A 21816-nucleotide genomic window follows, 5' to 3' on the forward strand; every position below is an offset into this window, starting at 1 on the left:
CTCAGATAGTTTTGACATGTCTGTATATCTGACTGGAGGTCTATAGATAGAGGATAACTATAATTAATGGGGAGAGGGGCTGCTCCACTCTGTTTTTGGTTGTTAGGCTCCCTTGTTTGGGCTGTTGATACAGGAATAAATTATAAATATTTAATGGAATAATTTGGTATGGGTAATTCATCATTTGAAGAATGTGATCTTGTATTAGCTTAAATAGTCTTGAAAGCAAAATTAGATGGTATGAAGGAACAAAATAAGATTGAAGAAAGGATAACATGACTCGAAAGGGAATTTCATTGTTTTATACATTTTGGTGAAACCTTGTTGGGTGTATGCCCTTGAAAAAAAAATAATTAACATATTTTGCATGGATTGTACAGAATTTTATGTGAAAAATTAATATCTTCTCAAAATTTAAAATTGAGAAATTTATTTCGAAGGTTTGAAGACCATATATAAAGTAGGAACCCCCTGCAATTTACCACTACAATGAATTACAGTCTGTTGAGATTCTTGAGTGAAAATCAATTCTTTCCCTAACTGCAGTAAAACCATAGGGAAAATATCTATTAGATTCAAATCATAGATTAAATTAGAATGAAAAAATCCTTATCAATGAATAGAAATTAGCCTTCCATTTGCCTTGAGACTACTTCTTTCAGCTGTGGGTTCTTGTTTAGCATCTTGTATAGATATGTTTTAAATGGAGAGTTTGCATGTTGATTAATGTTATCTTCTATCCCAGGGAAGACCTCTATATGTATCACTTGCATTTTAGTAGAAAACAGATCCATCAAGGAGTTTGTTTGTTTGTTTGTTGGGGTTTAACGTCCGAGCAGCAATATTTCAGCTATATTCAGACAACCATCAAGGAGTCCTGTGCCATGTAACAAATTTCAAAAATGAGCAAACAATAGCCTGGAACCACCCATCCCCTTTTCTAATGTGTGAATTGGCACACACACACACACACACACACTTTCTACTTTATAGGGTAATTTTTAAGTTATACTTAGTTTATTACCAGAATGTAGAAAATAAAGCTATAACTTAATTTGGAGGCTTTTACCAACTCTGTCCTGGCTTAGTTAAAATCCTGGTGTAGTTATTTCAATCAAATGTTTGCATTCAAAATACATAGATTATGTATTACTGGCCAAGAACATGCAAGGCTATAGCTCACTCTAAAATGATGAACTGTCAGTATAGGACATTTACCCTAATGGAACATCAAATATATATTACTGGTGGTATCTAGCCAAAGGGTACATTAGACCTATACTAGTACTATTGGTGATTTCCATTATATGGTTTGTTCCAGTTGAACCTTAAATTTGTGTACCATTATTGGTTCGTACCAAATGTTTTGTCTCAGACGACAAACCAGGCGAACTGGAGGTAGAATTAAAGAAAGTTGGTTCGTACTGTTAATGCAAAAGAAGCCTAGTTTCTCAACCCAAATCTTAAAGACCTCTTCTCTTCTTGGTATATCAGAAATAAATTAGTAACTAGATTTCATAACTAATTCTTGAAGACCTCTTGGTACATCAAAAAAATATATATTAGTACCCTAGCCTACCCAGTAAACACTAAGTACCAGTACCTAGATTTCTTAGCCATCTGAGGAAGACCCCATGGAGTACCAAAAATATATCAGTCCTTAAATTCCATGCTTAGTCTTGAAGACCTCTTGGTACATCAGCAAATAATTATGTATTAGTGCCTATGTTCCTAGCCAAATCAGAAAGACCCCATCCCATAGCATATCAGTTCTGATATTAGTGCCTAGGTTCCTAGCCAAATCAGAAAGACCCCATCCCATAGCATATCAGTTCTGATATTAGTGCCTATGTTCCTAGCCAAATCAGAAAGACCCCATCCCATAGCATATCAGTTCTGATATTAGTGCCTAGGTTCCTAGCCAAATCAGAAAGACCCCATCCCATAGCATATCAGTTCTGATATTAGTGCCTAGGTTCCTAGCCAAATCAGAAAGACCCCATCCCATAGCATATCAGTTCTGATATTAGTGCCTAGGTTCCTAGCCAAATCAGAAAGACCCCATCCCATAGCATATCATTTCTGATACTTAGCCCACTTAGGCAATTCGCTTCAGTAATTTAGTAGAAATGTCTGTTTTGCTTGTGACTATACTGAGTTACAGCAACTTGGTAGAAATGTCCATTTATTTGTTACTATCTTCAGTAATTCATTCCAATGTCAGACATTGTGACTGTAAGACTCCATTGTAACGCTGTCAGTTACCATCGTTATACAGTGAAGGTAAAGATAGTGTTATTGATATATTGAAATTGCATGTAATACAAGTGTCAAAACTGCATTATTGTTGCTGTCAAATCAACTTGTATTTTAAAAGAATGAAATTAATGGGATGTTTCCACAGATGTTATATGAACAAGCAATATTTTCGTCATCTGATAAACCTTCTTTGGTCAATAAACCGTTATAGATAGCATATAGTCTAGTCTTTACCATTAAAGTTATTAACAGTACATATCTTGTTGATTACTGTTATTGACTTTGAATTTTTTTTAAAGTCAACATCTTAGGTAGATTTTACCCTGTAGTTAAGAATCTTTGCATTGCTTAGAATTACATTTGAAGTTTCCAAGCTCAATCAACATGCAAAACTATGCAGTAATGAATGTGTCTACATGTATCAACCATACTCAGTACATTCATGTCAGAGAAAAAGAACAGAAGTCGAACATGACTTAAAATGATTAACATGCATGACTAGGATGAGTGAATGAAAACTTGTCAGCAAACTCACTTTGTATCAAAGTCTTTTCCAATTGGATTAAGGCCATTTTCTCCATGTCTGTGAAACTTCTCAGTACATGTAAGATGTTCCAATTACTGTGATTTGCTATGTCCATCAGTGATTGGCAGAATTAAGTAAGTTTTTGATGAATGCGATAATTCTGATTTGGCAGGCACCCATTGACCTGTGTTTATAACAATGAAGATAATCTTGGTATGATTTAGTGGTTGATTTCACCTATATCTGTCATGGGTTATACATGTAATAATTACTGATGAAAGTCACAAGATTCTGTACAAAGTGTGGGAGTATTCCAAGGACATGCTGCTTATGGTGAAGCAGGCAATGACATGGTTCATAGGATTAATAGGAGTTCAGAAGAAAAATTCAAACAGTGGGGAAGTTGTCAAAAATTACATATTCTCGGGTAAAAAAAAGGATTATGAAAATGTTCTGTGGGACTAGTCATATCTTATTTTTTCTTGATAGTCTTCTTATTGACGTTCTTAAAGGCGTTTTGTGTTTAGTCTTCTGTTTCTTGTGAATTGGATTTATTTGGTCGTGGAACTTGTCATGTTTGTAGAAATGTCAATGTACAATAAATATCAAGATCGCCGAGCTTGGATGCTTACTTTGCCTAGAAAAAGGGTAAGTTCCGGATTTAGGTTTTGATAAATTGCCTGCTTTTCTACCACCAAAAATTTGAATTTCTAGTTCTTTCTTAATAGTTTTTCCCTTCAGTTGGTTTGATACCAAATGTGCTGCATGAAGAAATAGAAAAAAAAATGAATGTGGTGAAATGTTGAGGGTTTCTCAAGTTCCCTGAAAGTTTATTTGCATCTGGACAGCTTTCTTTCACAGTCTTGTGGTTGACCAACTTTTTTGAAGTAGTCTGTAATCCAATCTTTTTGCTCTCAGACATATGGTACTATCTTTCACTGATACCTTGGAAATTAATTACCAGAGTTGTACCAGTTAGTTCTGTTCAGGGTCAGTGGTAGAATTGCTATTTGATGCACAATTGAAATGCAGTGTATAATTGTTTTGTACTTGGAGGGTGAAAAAAAATAACCACAACATTAGGTTTTTTTTCTAACCGATTTCACTGAGTAATCAGTTTTCATGGGAAGGGATTGTGTGTTTTTAGAAACTGTGCTTCTTATACCATTTGTTATATTCAATATTCTTTGTGCATTATACACAGCTTATGTACAATGACAGGAGAAGAACAGGGAGAGTTAGGCTTTTGTTCTATGGTGATATAAATCACATCAATATTTCTGACTTCTGAGATCTTGATTTGGTTTAATATGTTGTATCTTTAGAAATATATAACTCAAAATATTTCAAAAAGTTTTAAAATATAAATAATTCATTTTCCTATGGATTTTATATATTCAGGTAAGTAAAATTTCAGCTTAATTCAAAAGACAAGTTGTCTGCATGTTTTGGCAAATATTGATATTTATAGACTGTGTTGTATCCTTTTATTTATATTTATATAATTGGTGGTTTATAAAAGTCAAGTATTATTTACATTGATGTATCTAGAGGTTGGAAGGTCACTGAAAGTGATATACACTGTGTGATATGAATAAGATACCACCTGTTCTTTGTATATACTTGACTCTGTTTCCTCTTCTGGGTTATTCACCCTCATAAAACATATACAAACAATACTTTAACCTTCTGACATCATTACCATTTAGATAACATTGAACTCTAATTTACAGTCATCATTTGCCAACGTCTGTTCTAAAAATATTAGATTCCTTGGTTCCAATAATATAACATATTCTGGTCCTCAGCAGTTTTGTAGTTCATTGGTAGTCTTATTAGAATATCAGGAAAAATACCAAAATACCAATCCAAGGAAAGTGTCAACAAGTCACCTATACTGTGCTTTGAAGACTTAATATTGCTTTTTAAAGTCAAAGAATTGTTTTAGCCCAGTTTCTGTATAGATTTACAGCTCTTAGTGAAATATGCAGAGAATTATGTAATATGGTGGAAACAGATGTTTTTATATACAAAGAAGGGAACTCACAGTATGTTGCGTATATAATATTCATTATAAACAAATAGATGAGAAATAAAAAAAGGTGTGAGGATAAAAATAAAAGAAACATATTTGATGTATTTTTTTTAAAGCTGAATGTTGAAAGTCTTGACATTGAACTGCCTTTGACTTCTATTTCTCCAGGTATCTTTTCCATGCAAGTACAAGTACATACATGTAAGGGTCATATTAAAGGGAGATACGATACTGTCTGTATCTTTTAACATAACAACAAAAAAGACTAATCTGACTAAATGGAACAAATTCATATGATCATTTAATCAGGCAACATATGCTTTACAATTATTCCTCAGTGGTGATGTATTGTACAGCTCTGTGATAGAAACTTATAATATAATACATAGCTAATAGTTTTCACTCTATTTCTAGATGTCCCCTTGATATTGATTCCAGCACCAGATCTTGTGTTTAAACATCCATTTACTAATTGGTTACAATATATCCATCATTCTATTAGCTGAATCAATACCCACTAATCACCAAACATCTGTCAGGAATTTTCTCTTTCAAAAGTAAATAAACATTTATTTTTACTCCAGATTAATTGATTATTTTAACCTTAATTATCTGACCCAATACACAGTTTTCACCAAGTACAGTTAATTAAAGTGGTTTTTAGGTTAAATTTGATGTTTATTTAGATAATAGTGATTGATTTCAAATCAGCTTCAACTGAAACAGATATAAAGTGATTGATTTTAGTATCAAATGATGATTATTGATGTAATATTGAAGGGGGGGGGGGGGGGACAGTTGATGTTTTGATAGATAGTATTGATTGTATCAGATGTATAATGATTAAGTAGCACTCAGCAAAATGTGATACATGGTTGGAAAGCCTACATATTTTTATTTTTGATATCTTGTTTAAAATGCTTTAGTAAACAGAAATTAACATTTGGTTTTTCATATAACCTGTGCTCATAGGAGATAAAAATTGTATAGAGTGCACTGTAGAATTTAAAAGTAAGGGAGATAACTCTGTAAATGACACTCAAATACAATAGAATCTGTTGGATTTTCAATGTTGATTATCTCCTAAGAGCAGGCAGATTTGAATGAATAATTACACATTTCATAATATAGACCCATAAAACAACTTAAATACAAGAATAAAAATATGTAGCCTTTTTTGGGGTGTATCATTTTTTAGATTTTGCATGATTCTTACAAAGACAGCTACTTAAACATTAAGTTCCCAGTCAAAAATGATTTTACTATAAAAATTGATTCCTGAAACTTTTGAAGTGGTATTTTATTCTAGAAATGAATTGTCATTGATTTTATCCTAATTTTCAAACCCTGATTATATAGTCAACATTTACACAAAGCTATGCATTAGACCAAAGTCAGAAAGTAAACTATTTGATTTAAGCTGAGCAAAAACTTTTAGAAAAACAATATTTAGATGGAATGAATCATAATTTACTCAAAGATTGATTTAATGTTGAAATTAATCATGATCAAACACATTTTATTTACATTGATTTTTTTCCCACAAATTCCATTTAAGCAACTAGGTACTAGTACTTTAACAAGTACCATGGAATTTTAAGTATAATGCAAGTAAGCACAAATGATTACTTATGAGAATACTTGGTAAAATAGTGACAGACTATTGACATATCATGTGAATACTGTTAGTTTTATTCCTTTTTGAATATTTCTTATATTAGTCATATGCAAAAATCCTAGGTACATAGTTCTGAAGAAAAAATGTGATTTCAAAGCAGTAATGAATCAACATTTCTGACAATAACCTTTTAAGTTTAGAAAAGGGATGTTTTACTGTTCTTTATATGTAAATGGATTGGTTTCTTATGTTGCATTTGGTATGACCATTAAATATAATACATATATCTATATGTACACTCCCATGATACTTGTATCTATACATACACTTCCATGATATATGTATCTATACATACACTTCCATGATACATGTATGACCATGGTTCCATTTGTATTTGTAACACTCAAATATTTCTACAAGGAGATATTAACATGAAACTTGTATGAAAGATTCTTTTATTCAGATACATAATCAGTGTTTGTGAAGGCAACTGCACATTATGTATGAAATTCCTGATGTGAGTGTTTTACTAGAACAAAGGAGGATGTATTTAGTATGGTAATGAGGGCTCTGTTACAGAGAATTTATATTCCTGGGTAATTCCATCAATCATATCTCATAACTACCATAATAATCAGCAGGATCACCTTTGTGTATTAGGGCTAACAGTATGGGGTCATTGTGTATTGCATGAAATGTTATATATTGTATTAAAGAGCTATATACTCATTCATAAATCATACTGGGCTGGCATCTGGTGTTAGGTCATGGCCAACCAAATTTGTTGCATTAAGTTCATGATATTTTGCCATCTATAATGAATGTTTTTTAATTGAAAAGCACAAGGGAGCATGAAACTGGTATTTTGGTTGGCTGTTCTTAGACATTATAACTTTTTACAATGGCACTAGAAGATCTTTGTCATGTATAAATAGTACAGTCATAGTATACAAACCAAGCTTTAGGTTAGAAAAACTACATTCTATCCTCCCTTTAAAAATGCAAAACTTACAGATCAAATCAGGCTTTCAAATAATGGGAAATTTTCTCATTTCAAACTCTTACTGTTAGATAGATAGCCTGAGGCTCTGTCTGTTCTTGTGCTCAGAAGTTTTTTTAGAAACTCCATCTTAATGATTGGATTCTATTACCATAGGTACTGATGTATAGATAAGTTTGTGATCAGTATTCAGCCTGAATAAGCTTTGGTTAACATGATCTTTAGGCTTGTTACAAGATTATACTGGAAAACTTATTAGTGATGTAGTAATTTACTCTTGATACCAGTTTATATGGCTTACCTACAGGCAAATCTTATGATTTGATGTTGCAGCCATTTTGTTTGTTACTTTGCCTGTGGAAAAATAATAACACTCAAACTCATGCTGTATTTATCAAAATATACAAATTGGCTTCACTAGTCTCGTTAGGTAAGTCAGTTGCGGATTCGGAGACCCTTGCACACAAGCTAATAACTGCTTTAATTGAAAATATTGTTTAGATATCATTATACAGGGACAGGTTAAGAGGCATACATAAAATGGAAGGCTGAGCAAAGCAGGTCAAGACAATTTTTGGGTAGAATATGTGTTAAATCAAGATTCATGCACAAAAAAATTGTTTTCCTAATTTTAGAAGGGGGCATATGTTGGGTTTACCTCTCTATGAATCTGTGCATGTTATAAGTACAAACAGCAAGGAAAGGACAATGGCAAACTTTGACTGGTTACTAGTTGCTGAAGTATTCCATTGTATATATTAAATTCTGTTTGATGGTATAGTAGGTTTATTTGTTTCACACTTGGTATTGTACAGGTGGTACTTATTACTCTCCATAAACATTCATTAGTATGGAGATCAAGATTCTCTTAGTTAAGTACCTACATAATATCTATGATAGTGGGAGGTGCTCTATATATTTCATCTGACCTTCATGCCTGAGAAGTAATCCAGTCCATTAAAAATGGTGTAATATAATTTTTCATATGCTGAATTGATAGTTATATGAAATTTATGAAATATAATAACAGCAATTAAGACTATGGAATGTTATTTTATGACACATGAAACTGCCAACAAGTTCAGAAAAGAAGCCATGAAAAGAATTGTACATTTAAGATTCAAAGATCTTTATCTGTCAAGCTGAAAAGTTCATATCCTATGCAATTATTGGGGATTGCCATACATTTAGATTATGTTACAACCACAATGAGATTATTGTCTGTATATAGTGGGCATTTGTCGCATTTCTCTTCAGACAGTTTCTTATTAGGTCTGATTGAATTGTTACTATTTCAATATCAGAATGACAAGAATCTTGTGTGGTCAATTACCGATATATGACAATCTGTTATATTGGTAAACCTTTACCTTATTGTGTTTCAATACTTTGCTTTGTTTGTTACTTGTCTGTCTTCATTCCATGTAAGTTGATTTTCTAGATTCATTTTACAATTGACCTAAAATATAGTAAGAAGATGATTAAACTCCTTTGAAATTGTATTTGGTTTAACTTGCTCAACTCCTGAATAGAATTATCCAGTATAGTAACATTCATGATCCATAGTCAATCCTGTAGTACATGTATTAACAAACTTCAGTTTACCCTGTTGCCACTATTACCTCTGTCTCTAAGGTCATATTTTAATACCTGCATTTCTGAAGCATGCATCATGCAGTACTGTGGTCAAGTTCACTTTTACATTGTTTAAATTGCAAACATTGGCTATGTATAATTAGAAACAAAAGATTTCATCCTTTGATCACCATTCCCTAGGCACTTTAAATACATGACCTGAGTGCATGAAGCTATTTGTCAATAGTAATTGGCAATTAAACTTCTATCCCAGTATTATCTCTGTCCTGCATCATGTACAGATAAGAGGGAAGGTACACCTGTATAAACAGGTGTTAATAAGTACAGTGGAAGTGTAATTTCCCAAGGGCAATTAGATCCACTGTAATGTCATTGGGGGGCCTGGGTAATCCACTATTATGTCATTTGGGGACCAGGGTTAGAAAATTAATGGTTTGTTAATTTTTCTTTACTTTTATGGCATTAAACCTGCGTATTGCTCCAGTGACATAAACCTGAGATTATTCAACTCTTGAAGTGTAGGAAATTTGTGACATCACCAATATTCTCAGACTATATCAAGGTCCTGGTCTATGGACTATTACTATTGGTTATGTTTCTCAGTGAATATAGTCCCGTATAGGTTGCAGGCCCATACTTATACTGGGTGGGACTTAATATAATTTTGTGTCAGTTGCAGGCCCATACTTATGCTTGATTGGACTTAATACAGTTCCGTATCAGTTGCAGGCCCATACTTATGCTTGGTTGGACTTAATACAGTTCCGTATCAGTTGCAGGCCCATACTTATGCTTGGTTGGACTTAATACAGTTCCGTATCAGTTGCAGGCCCATACTTATGCTTGGTTGGACTTAATACAGTTCCGTATCAGTTGCAGGCCCATACTTATGCTGGGTGTGAGCGGTGTAATTGCACTCCCTTTGAAAACTAACAATTACTAGTAAACTCACCATCTTGGTTTAACTGATTTAACATTTAGGAAGAAAGACCCCTGGCTTTTTAAGTTAGCACCCCTTCAAAAATTGTGTCTACTTACCTGATGTTTCTGGAATATTAGACAGGAGTTTGTTCATGGAATTTTTATATTAATTTTAGATAATGTACATTAACTATTGCCCTTGATCAAAGCTGTTGTATGTGTCCAGATTTTACTCTCACTTATGTATTAATACTTAATACCAATGATACGGTTAATTTAAAATTACATATACATGTATTAGAAAGTCTGCGAAGTATTCTTTAGGTTGTAAGTATGACAAGTACTTGCAGACATACATACATAGAAATGTATATTGAACATAAGGTAAGTGATCCAGGAACTGTGTTCCACGAACTGTCTACATTTAGAACGAGAAATGAAGACAAGAGAAATTAGTCTTCTTCTGTTTCCTAATTTAACAGAACACTAATAGAACAAGACAGTTTTGGTGACGGAACTATATGTTTTTATTACATATAAATAGTCTCTGGTCTATAAACAATATCATGTTTCAGATAACTTATGTAATAGTAATGTTTTATAGATGACTATTTACAGAAGTAATCAACTGATAAAATCATATCTTGCATTGCTTATGGATGTAAATTGCAAAAAATAACCACTGTATCAGTATTGGTAAAAAGATGCTGACACAGGACTTTATTATTTTAAATCTAACTTGGGTAATTATTGGATTTTTGTCTCCTTACGAACACAGCATGATATCCTTCTGTTGAATAACATAGAATTTGCTTTATGTAATTAGAATGGAATATGTTGTCTTTATTTGCTGAGCCAGCTTATTGTAGCATGGTGCATTTGTGATCATTAAAATTCATAGAAATGGCTAAGTTTGTCTTAGAAAAATAATCCTATAATCTCAAAAAAATTGACTCTAAGGTTTCTAACCCTGATGGTTGTTTACTGTTACAGTTTGTATCTGTGTACTTCACAAACAGTTGCCATTAAAGTTTGATCACCTCCAGAGATTATGAATGGTTGTCATTGCAAGATTAACTTTAATTAATATATATTAAGTTTTTTGGCAGTAATGGAATTTGCCAATACTACTTAAAACCCATTGACTTAGTCAGTTTGTGTGGGCCTTTAAGTATGTATGTGTTTTTAGAAGATAGCTACAGTAGTTCTGTCAGTACTGTTATCTTCTTCTTTACATATGGTTAGCAAGGCCAGATGTTAGCATCACCTGGCTCTTATCAATGGCTGTAGTCTACAGTTACAAAGTTAATGTACTGGAACTTGATAGAACATGCAGAATTTGACATATTTATGATGTAATTTTTTTTTCACTGAAATGTTATTTTTACCTACTTTTTTTTTTTTTACAAAAGGAAGTTTAACTAATGAAGGTGCCAGATGTATAACACTTAGTTGTAGTCTCTGACAGAGTTGTCATTTGTTTTACTAGAATATTTAGGCCATGTTCTAAATTAAGTATTAAGAATCATCTTAGAACTGACTACTACATAGCTAATGTTTAACATCAGTCAGTCTTGAAAAAAAGTTAGTTGGCTAGATAGTAGTAATGTTGGTAAAAGCTTGTTTTTATTTATGTAATGGATGGTACCCTTTACTAGAATACTTTCATCAGTAAAGGTTGAAGAATGAATTTGACATAGAAGTTGCTATTGTCAAGAGATTTGTAAAACCTCTTTATGGCATGCTTCACAGAAGTAAGTTCTATGGACATTCACAATTACATGGAATTTATATAATTTTGTTGTTAGACTTACCAACATGTACATGTATGTGTGGATTAATTTGCTTTTGGATAGTATTAGAATCTTGCTTTTCTATATTTGAACCTAACTTCCTAATTAGAAAACTTTATCCATTCATAAATCTCAGTGGTAATGTCAAACTCTGGATATAAAGAAATGTCAGTGACTATTGACAAGTTGTCCTCTTTCTAACTGGTACCTAACTAGTATATTGCATCCTGCTTTTCATCATTCAAATGTTGTTGTGAGATTTAAATGTGATTTAAAAGCTTTCCTTTCAATTTATATTGACACAGTACATGAGTACTTTGATTGAAAACAATAAGAATAATATGCAAGCTTAGGAAAACCTTAAGTTCTTTGCCAGCTTACTAACCTTTAGAATGATAAATAAGTTGCTTTCTGATGATAATTGCAGATGGCATGATTTGGAATAGTCTGTTTTTACAGTTGAAATGTCCTCCTACACTGTCGGATAAAACCAACAAACTGGCATATCAAAACACACTTATATCTAATATTCATTGAGTCTTATGCCTTAAATTTCCTTTAAAGGCAGCTGGAGTGTTTTGAATGTCCTTCTACCTAATATTTATATTAGTCAAATTGATTTCTACAATGATAGTTCATTGAATGTATATTTAAAATATTAAAGCTATATTGTTGTGGTTAAGTTTGATATGTTTCTTCAACTTTTAAGAGGTTGAGACAGTTTGACTGTATCATAGCTGTAGATACTTGAACTAGGCTAGGATCAAATTTGACATAAAATGGCTGGATTTTCACGAAATAAAAAGCCTGGACAGGCCATCAGAAAAATAAAAAGGCAGGATCTATTTTTGCCGTAATATTTTTTGTTTATATTCTTGGTGCAAAAGAAAAAAAGGAAGGACCTAAATTTTCTCAAATAAAAAGGCAGGATAGAACATTTGATCTTAGCTCCCCCCCTCTAGAAGTCAAATGGTTGCTCCCATATGTGATTTAAATAACCACATTTAGAAAAGTACTGGTATATGTAAATTTGGAACATAATTTGCAACCGTTAGGTAGGCGACCTACTTACTTTTGCACCCACATCCTGAAACATTGCCTTGGAATCAGGATTCATCTACTGGTATATTAGTACCATGTCTTCCTCCCAACCAATGCCATGTCTTTTTCTGTCATGAATTTGCATGTCATTCTGTTGTACATTTGATTTATAATATTGCCTTAGGGTAACTTAAAATACAACAAAACCATAAGCTTATACAAAACAAGTACTGGTTCTATTCAGCAAGATCACATTTTTAAAAGTTGAATCAGGAGAATAGAACATTTCTTTCTATCTGAAAAAAAAACCATAGAGAACAATACAATCATCGCAGCAGTTACCATTGATTGGCATCTATCATAAATGTTCATTAAAAACTGACTGCTCTATTCCTATGATTGTATTGTTGGGTATTAGTCAGATCTGGCATATGTGATACATCTATTTACCGCAAAGATACCACATAAACAACCCAACATAACAGAGGAATGTATTTTATTTCATACATGTGTATATTTATACTGAAAATATGATTTAGAAGCTTGTTTTTATCTTGACATGGCTGTGTTTTGCATCATAATTCAATGAAGTGGAATATAAATGCAATGAAACTCTTCTCCATTTGAGAGGGTATACTATAGTCAAAGACGGGTAAAAATGCATACGTGAAGTTTCTTTAGAACTGATGCCTTTCATGTTCAGTCAAGGAACAGAAGAGACATGGATATATAGTTTATTTAGTAGGGCCACTTTTTTAGGCTGTAGGATCTTGATATCACATCATTTTACATCTTGTACTATCTGGAATCATTGTATTTTTTGCTATATCTTTGCCTATTTTAATTATACCCTTGCTTGCAATGTAATTGCAGTGTGGATACTTCTGTTACCCTTCTCTTATATTTTCTTCCTCCTACACTACTGAATGGAATTTAATGAAACTTTCACAGAACATTTATTAAATATTTGAGGTGTGCACCTCATGTTTCAGATTTTGATCTGAATGTTTTTGACTTTGTCTTCTTACGCAGAATCTTGATTACTTTTTCCCACTTTTCAGGTCCTATGAAGGATACCTACAAATTACCGAACTATTTCAGGTTTTGATCCAGGTCAGTTTGGAGGACTTCAATGGGGTAGTGGGTGTATAAGTTTAGTGAGCACTGATCCCAATGTTTTTAGTTAAACTTTACCATATTATTATTGTTTCATGATGTGTTATATAATCTTACTCATGCTGTCTTGTTACTTCATGTATACCTTTCATTTTGCAGAATCTGAATGGAAGACCAGTCCAGTTCAATGGAGAAGATAGATCACCAGTGCCTTATCACCTGATTAATGATATGAAGACTGCTAATTCTATAAGTCCCACCAACTCTAATAGAAATAGTGCTGCCTCCAGTGACTCAGGGAGGGGCTACAGTACAGGTCATGGGGAACCCAGAGTAAGTAAACACTCTGTCTAACATTTAAAAAAACATTAGTTCTCCCTCCGGTGACTTAGGGTGGGGCTATAGTACCTGTCAAGTGAAACCCTGAGTAACTATACACTCTATCCCACACTGAAATAAAATAGTGCTCCATCCAGGGACTTGGGGGAGGGCTATAACTGCAGGCATAGGGAAACCAGGATAAGTATATTGTCTTGTCTCACACTTACAATAAGTAGTTCTCCCTCCAGTTACTTTTGCAGGGCTACAGTGCCAGTCGTTGGGAACCCATGGTAAGTAAACACTGTCCTACACTTAGTAAGATAAGTGCTCTTTCCATTGACTCAGGGAAGGCTACAGTATAGGTCATGGGGTACCAAGAACAAGTATTCATTTTGTCTCCCGACTTCATACAATTTAAGATCTTAGTGAATTTTGTTGTTGAAGAAAGTCAAGCTGACAAGTCAAAATTATCTTGTTAAAATTTTGATGCTATACATCATATTTTAACAGCAGATATATCTAAGTTTTGATTTGCAAAATCATAAAATCTTTAAAAAAAATAGATAACACTTTTCTATTAATAGCCAATGGTGATTCATTCAAATTTCCATCAACATAAATTTCAGGAAAAAGAAGTTTTAAGTTTGGCATCATTAGATTAGAATTCACATAATAATTATAACTTTGAAGAATCACATGTCTTCTTTGTATCAGTAAAAGCGTACATTAACTGCTTTGTATTAGAGAGGAAATCCCATTATAGACATCCAGTAAACAAAATCAGGATTTAGTTGTCAATATCTTCATGTTATCTGACTTTTTGATTGCAACATTTAAAAGTTAACCTGAAACACTATGCATACTGTTGTATTTGATATAAATTATAGGGTTGGTTTTGTTTTAAATATTCTCCCCTCCCTATTTTTACCTGACACTGATTTAGGGTTGAGGTAAATTGCTGCAGAAACTACTATAGATCAAGGGGCACCTGTTCCAATTCAGAAAACTTCTCCATTTGATTTCTACTTTATTTCCTGTAATTTACTTATCTAATCATCGTTCTACATCATAACATAAAAAAACATCTTTGAACATGTCTTACTCAATAATGAAATAGGAAAAAATATCTTTGGTTTGATGTTCATAATTTCAAGAGTAACATCTACATCTTGTATTTGTTCATATCCCTATGGATTGTAATGTCGATCAAGGCTGTGTTTAATGGCAGGATTATAATGATAAAGGCATATGTTTTTCTAATGTCGTATGATGGTGCACACTATTGTAAGTTTCTGATACATTTATTAAGGATTTTAAAAAACATTGATAGTATAGTGTAGTCTGTGTGAAACTTGATTAACTCTACAGTCGGGTCTGTTATGCTATTTTTGAAGGATTTTAGAAATTTGATTGTTATTTAATCACTTGCTTCCAAAATCATCTTTCTGTTGAGCCAGAGTGATTAATGATATTAGAAATTGGGTAAGATAAGTTGTTTTCTTTTTTTGAAACTATTTTATAACATCATACAAGTAATTTGTACTGAATGCCTCATAGTATGTGAAGTTTCTAACTATCAGTCATCTTTTACCAGTGTATGTTTTTCAAAGGTTGTGTTTCAATAGATCTATTGTAATGTAAATATCTATCATTGTCACAAGGAAGTGGTAAGATATTGATTCTTCTGTAGAAATACCATTTGTGTTTTCCGCATATCAAAATCATTGTGAAAAATTCCAATGAAGTCTTATTTAAAATGGATGTTACAGCATTGTTCTTGCCGTGCGGACATTAAACTTAAAAAAAAAAAAAAAAAAAAAAAAAAAACACTTATAAACTTTCTTGATTATGCATATGTTCCAAAAGGTTTGTTATTGGTAGAAAATTCATGTAAGTCAGCATCTGACAGAGAGTAATCATGGATACATGGCCATGACATACTGAGCATCTGAGGGTAATCATGGATACATGACCATGACATACTGAGCATCTGACAGAGGGTAATCATGGATACATGACCATGACATACTAAGCATCTGAGGGTAATCATGGATACATGGCCATGACATACTAAGCATCTGAGGGTAATCATGGATACATGACCATGACATACTGAGCATCTGACAGAGGGTAATCATGGATATATGGCCATGACATACTGAGCATCAGAGAGTAATCATGGATACATGGCTATTACATACTGAGCATCTGACAGAGGGTAATCATGGATACATGGCCATGACATACTGAGCATCTGACAGAGGGTAATCATGGATACATGGCCATGACATACTGAGCATCTGACAGAGGGTAATCATGGATACATGGCCATGACATACTAAGCATCTGACAGAGGGTAATCATGGATACATGGCCATGACATACTGAGCATCTGACAGAGGGTAATCATGGATACATGGCCATGACATACTAAGCATCAGAGGGTAATCATGGATACATGACCATGACATACTGAGCATCTGACAGAGGGTAATCATGGATACATGGCCATGACATACTAAGCATCTGACAGAGGGTAATCATGGATGCATGGCCATGACATACTAAGCATCTGACAGAGGGTAATCATGGATACATGGCCATGACATACTGAGCATCTGACAGAGGGTAATCATGGATACATGGCCATGACATACTGAGCATCTGACAGAGGGTAATCATGGATACATGGCCATGACATACTAAGCATCTGACAGAGGGTAATCATGGATACATGACCATGACATACTAAGCATCTGACAGAGGGTAATCATGGATACATGGCCATGACATACTAATTTAAGGGCCACATCTCATAGATTGTTTGTTTTGATGAAGCTTTCTTTACCGGGTTCCTTCGTATAATGAAATCACATATAAAAACAAAGAACTGTATAATTATTCCTACTACTTACAGTTCTCAAACCCTATAGCCATATCTTACAGGTTAAAACCTCTGATTGCAATCAGTAATGTAGTATGAATCTATATTATGTGTATTGGTTAAGTATAGAACTCATTACCCTCATGAGAAAAGTGTGAGAAGTAGCAGATAATCCTTTAACGAGAAAATTATTCATAAGTAAGTGCATGTTATGTTGAAGAGATACTGACTAAAATATTATTCTTGACACAACCACCATTATACTGACTGTGTTACATAATTTTCTGTTTCAGTCTCCACATAATTATGTAAATGTTCAGATAGTGAACCAGCATCGCCTGTCTGGCCAGAGCTACGAGTCTGGTGTGTCATCTAGACAGAGTTATCATAGTACCTCCAGTTCTAGTGTTGGTAGTTTGGACAGGCTTGAAGAAACAGGACCTACCTCAAACATTAACGTAGCAGAATTATTCCATTCCGGCATGCAGGTAAGATCTATGCAGAACTTCTGATTTAAGCCTAAGGACATTTATACAGATAAATCTCAACTTGTTCACTCATACTCACATTATAGCTTTTAAGTGTAAGTGTTTGTAAGAATCAGGCAAAATGGGAAAAATCAGTTTGTTTGTTGGGGTTTAACGTCCGAGCAGCAATATTTCAGCTATATTCAGACGATGAACATGAAATTGATGATAAAATGAACATGAAATGATGATGAAATGATAAAGGGATGGGACACAAGGACCATGGGGTCGTCAAATTTTGATTGCCACTGGAAATAGGGAGAAGTGGGTACGGTCGGGCAATTTAGCCTCCTGTGGCGGAGCCTTATGGTTCCTACTCCGGGAGAATACCACAGTAGGGTTCTTTAATGTGCGAGGAACGTGGCATCTTTCCCAACATGGTGCACCACTATGGTTTGCGGTCAGGTTTTCCGTATTATAGCCTGACAACCCCAGCATGTAACATGCCAGGGGTACCCCATTCCACCACCTGGGGCACACATCCCAGTTGCTCTGTGGGCAGAGCACCCTAGTCCCCGGCTAGGGTTCTGAGCACTATTTAGTCGCCGTTTACGACAAGCTTAGCGCTGCTGCAGGCATATTTTTTTAACACCCGGACCTGCACAGGGCGGAAAAATCTGGTATGGTAAATCTTCTCTGTTTTCCTTGATTCTGTTGGTGAAAATAGTGGTGGGTTTTTTCATACCATGTTTCACCACTGCCTGATTCTTACAGAGACTGACACTTAAGACACTACAGTCTTTCATGATGTAAATGGTACTGATCTTTGAATGAAAGCAACATAGATCTATTAAGAACTTGTAAGTGTACACTTGTTCTGGATGTGACTTTTTATGAGCAATTCAGTTGGTGTTTCTAGAAAAGCAATAGACTCTTATCCTACCAGTTCACCTCGTCCATGATACCAGTTTTTTGTGAAGTCCAGGCTGCTCATTTTCTTCTGTTTCTTAGTGTGTGTTTTTTTATTGTTTCATGTTCTTTGTTGTATGTATGTGCCTATTTTGCCTGTCTAGTCTTTATTTTTATTATCTTTTGAATATGTTCTTTTTATTTCCGCTCATATCTTGGTTCCTTTGATTCCTCTATACTAGAATGAAATCTTGCATCATGGGTTACTGTAGAACATTTTCAGAACAACCTCCAAACTTTTATTTACGAGACAAATCAATATGTGTCAATTCCTTGTACTTTACCTCTTTACTGTGGAAACAAGAATATGAATATCTATGTTATTATTGATATTTGGCATATGATACTGTTGTTATTATGTTTAGAACTACCAAAAATCAACATTTTATACCAGATATCCTCCTTGGCTCCACTTAACTTACTGCAGAAATTCTGTGGCCTTGCTGTAGTGATTCAATTCTGAGATATCAAAGTCTACTCAATGTATTGTAAAGTGAAGTAATTGTTTTGATGTACTTCCCACCTGGTTTTCCTTACCTGCCCACACAGACTTCACTATAGCTGATGTGACTTTTTATCTAATAGTTAACTAACATGAGCTTAAATTAAAAATTTGGCTGCTGTTGAATTTAAACAGCATAAGGCACCATGCATAGGAGAATATACCATTAGAGATAAAATGGTTTGGCATACTGTTGTGACTTCCTTGTAAATTGAATCAAATACACTTCAGTCTGGAATTACATTCAGACATTGGCTCAAACCTCGTTCAGTACACTGTGTTGATTTCTATGAAAAGGCATCTCTTCCATGACTATTTTAGCCTCTATACATATGTATAAGTCCAGTCTGTATGTAATTACCAGTTATTAAAGCTGATATGTATTGCATTGCATTGTCCACACAGTAAACCAACTTATTTTTTGGGATAACCGGTAAATTTTGTCCTATGTTTTGTCATTGCTCACAAAATTACAGGAAAATTAGTTGGTTTGCAGTACTAGCAAATACCAGTATGTGTCTATTACGGTAATATTGTAATTTCACATGTATGCTTTTTTATGCCATTGCAGGACCATGAAATTCTTAAAACATGGCTTAGAGACTTGAGATACGAGGAGTATTTTGGTCTGTTCATACAAGCTGGATATGACATGAGAACTATATCTAGAATGACCCCTGAGGTAAGTTTTTTGGTTTGCTTATCTATATAGTGTAAATTATGTACTATATATCTTTACTATTAAAATAAAGGGGACCATGAATTGCTGATAAAATGAAGGTTTGTAGCACCTGCTTCCTTCAATAAGAGTAACATCAGAAGAATCAGCTTCAAACTAATTACATGTCTGATTTTAAATTGTCAGTATATGAAGAATTTAATAGGCTATGAGCACATCCCTTCAGAAATTGATTTTTGAAATTTTAAACTGAGTTATCTTAACAGCTGGTGTATATCAAAGCATTGATGACAGCATCTCTATCTCATAAACAACATGTTTTTCTCAGAGAAAGATTTTTTCCAAGATTTCTGAATTAGTTTGTCAACAAGAGTTTAAGATTTAAAATTTATGAATGAATGGATCAAGTCACATTGAGTGCATTTCTAATTCTGTCATTTTGACTGAGTTCCAAATGGAACTGGAACTTTTTTCTTGAGAAAGTTTGTTGATACTGTGGTGGTCCATAAACTCTTTAACTTGAGCTGACAAGTATTGCTGCATTTATAAATGTTTCCACAGTTTTTTAGGGTTTTGATCTTTAAGGATCAAACTACTTATTGTGAGTGGTTAATCAGCAGAACTTCCCTACTGTTTCTGAACACTACTCAGAAAATAGTCCACATGTAAAATTCTTTTATATCAATCAATATATCTGTTAAATCAGTAAATATGTTTCAGGATATTATTCAGCTTAATGATATTCTATCATTACTGCAAATAAAAATAAAAACTAGTCTTCAAATCAATGGAAGATTTGATGGACTTCTTTTTTTTTTTTTGCCTTAAAAGATGTTAAGTAAAAACTTTGCATTTAGGAAATTAAGCTTTGCAGAATGTGTCAAGAAACATTAAATGTGTTAAGCATGTTCCATTTAAAATGCCTTTTCTGTCAAATTCTTCATCGTTTCATTTATATTTTATGATTAATTAACAGGAAATGAAGAAGAGTAATTTTTACTAAGTAAAATTGGCATGAAAATAAAGTGTCTGTTTTTGGAAGATCTTATGTACATCTTGGAAATTATTTTTTTAAGCTAAAATTGGTTTTATTTGAGAATAACTACAATATTGAAAAAAATACTCTGTTAAAATAGTTTTTGGATGTAATAGTAGATTATACTCCCTAAAATCAGTTTAAAGATTAACATTCAATTTAAACATTACTGAATTTTTAAAAAATTGGAAGGGAAATGCAAATTTATGATTACATTGTCATATTATCTTTGAAATCGACTGTGTATGCTTCTGTTTTCACAAGGATCAAAAACCTCCAGCACTAACAGCACTTGGAGTCTAGAATTTTTCTAGGTTTAAAGTAACTTCTTAATGGGATTGTTTGAAGGTAGTATTTGCATTTGAGGTAAAATATTTCAGTATCTTCTGTAGTAAACCCCTTGAATAATACTTTAAGTAATGGTAAAATGTACACAAATACTGCATATAGCTTGTTTTAACTATTAAACATGCATGTACCAGTATGTTTTATAGGCAATCCAAAAAGGAACTCTTTAAGTTTAAATCTGAAAAGGAACTCCTTAATCTTTTTTTCATAAAGGAACTCCCTTAGTTACCTTAATACTTAATTTCAAATTTCTTTAACGCTATATGGTTTAATAAAAAAAATATGAAAAATACTGAGTTCCATTGTCCTTTTCCAGTGAAATGTTAGAGCATCAGTGATGACGTAAAATTCTAGTGGTCTCTTGATATTAATGCTTTGAAAATTAAATTTTATTATCAGAATAAAAGGAACGGGTTTATCAATTGGAAGAAAATGAGTTTAATATGCATTCCTCTGTATTGTGTTATGTACCTTTCTGTTTCATATCACTGTTGTTAACAACAATAACAGTTGAAAAAAAACTTTCATATCTTTTAAAAAACAGATCCATTACATAATACCAACATCCTTAGAGAAGTTATAAGAGTAAATGGGCGTTTTACTTGGTGTAATTTTGGACAATGCTCAACAATGCTATTGTCTAATCTATTTTAAAAGTTATGTTATTGTTGATGAACCATTTGTGCAACATATTGATGTATAAAT

At 33.2% G+C, this 21816-nt stretch overlaps 1 protein-coding gene across 1 annotated transcript in view; it reads left to right on the forward strand.

Annotated features, from left to right (window-relative positions):
• Nucleotides 1-21816, forward strand: part of LOC148619207 (uncharacterized) — a 61691-nt gene that overhangs the window by 30224 nt on the left and 9651 nt on the right. The window contains exons 13-15 of the mRNA XM_088578873.1: nucleotides 14065-14238; nucleotides 17404-17598; nucleotides 19620-19730. Of these exons, the coding sequence (XP_088434999.1) occupies nucleotides 14065-14238; nucleotides 17404-17598; nucleotides 19620-19730 (480 nt within the window). The remainder of the gene's footprint in view (nucleotides 1-14064; nucleotides 14239-17403; nucleotides 17599-19619; nucleotides 19731-21816) is intronic.

Source organism: Perna viridis, chromosome 4, assembly GCF_037379345.1.
Source record: "Perna viridis isolate PV_CMFRI_1.1 ecotype Kerala chromosome 4, ASM3737934v1, whole genome shotgun sequence".
NCBI lineage: Eukaryota > Metazoa > Mollusca > Bivalvia > Mytilida > Mytilidae > Perna > Perna viridis.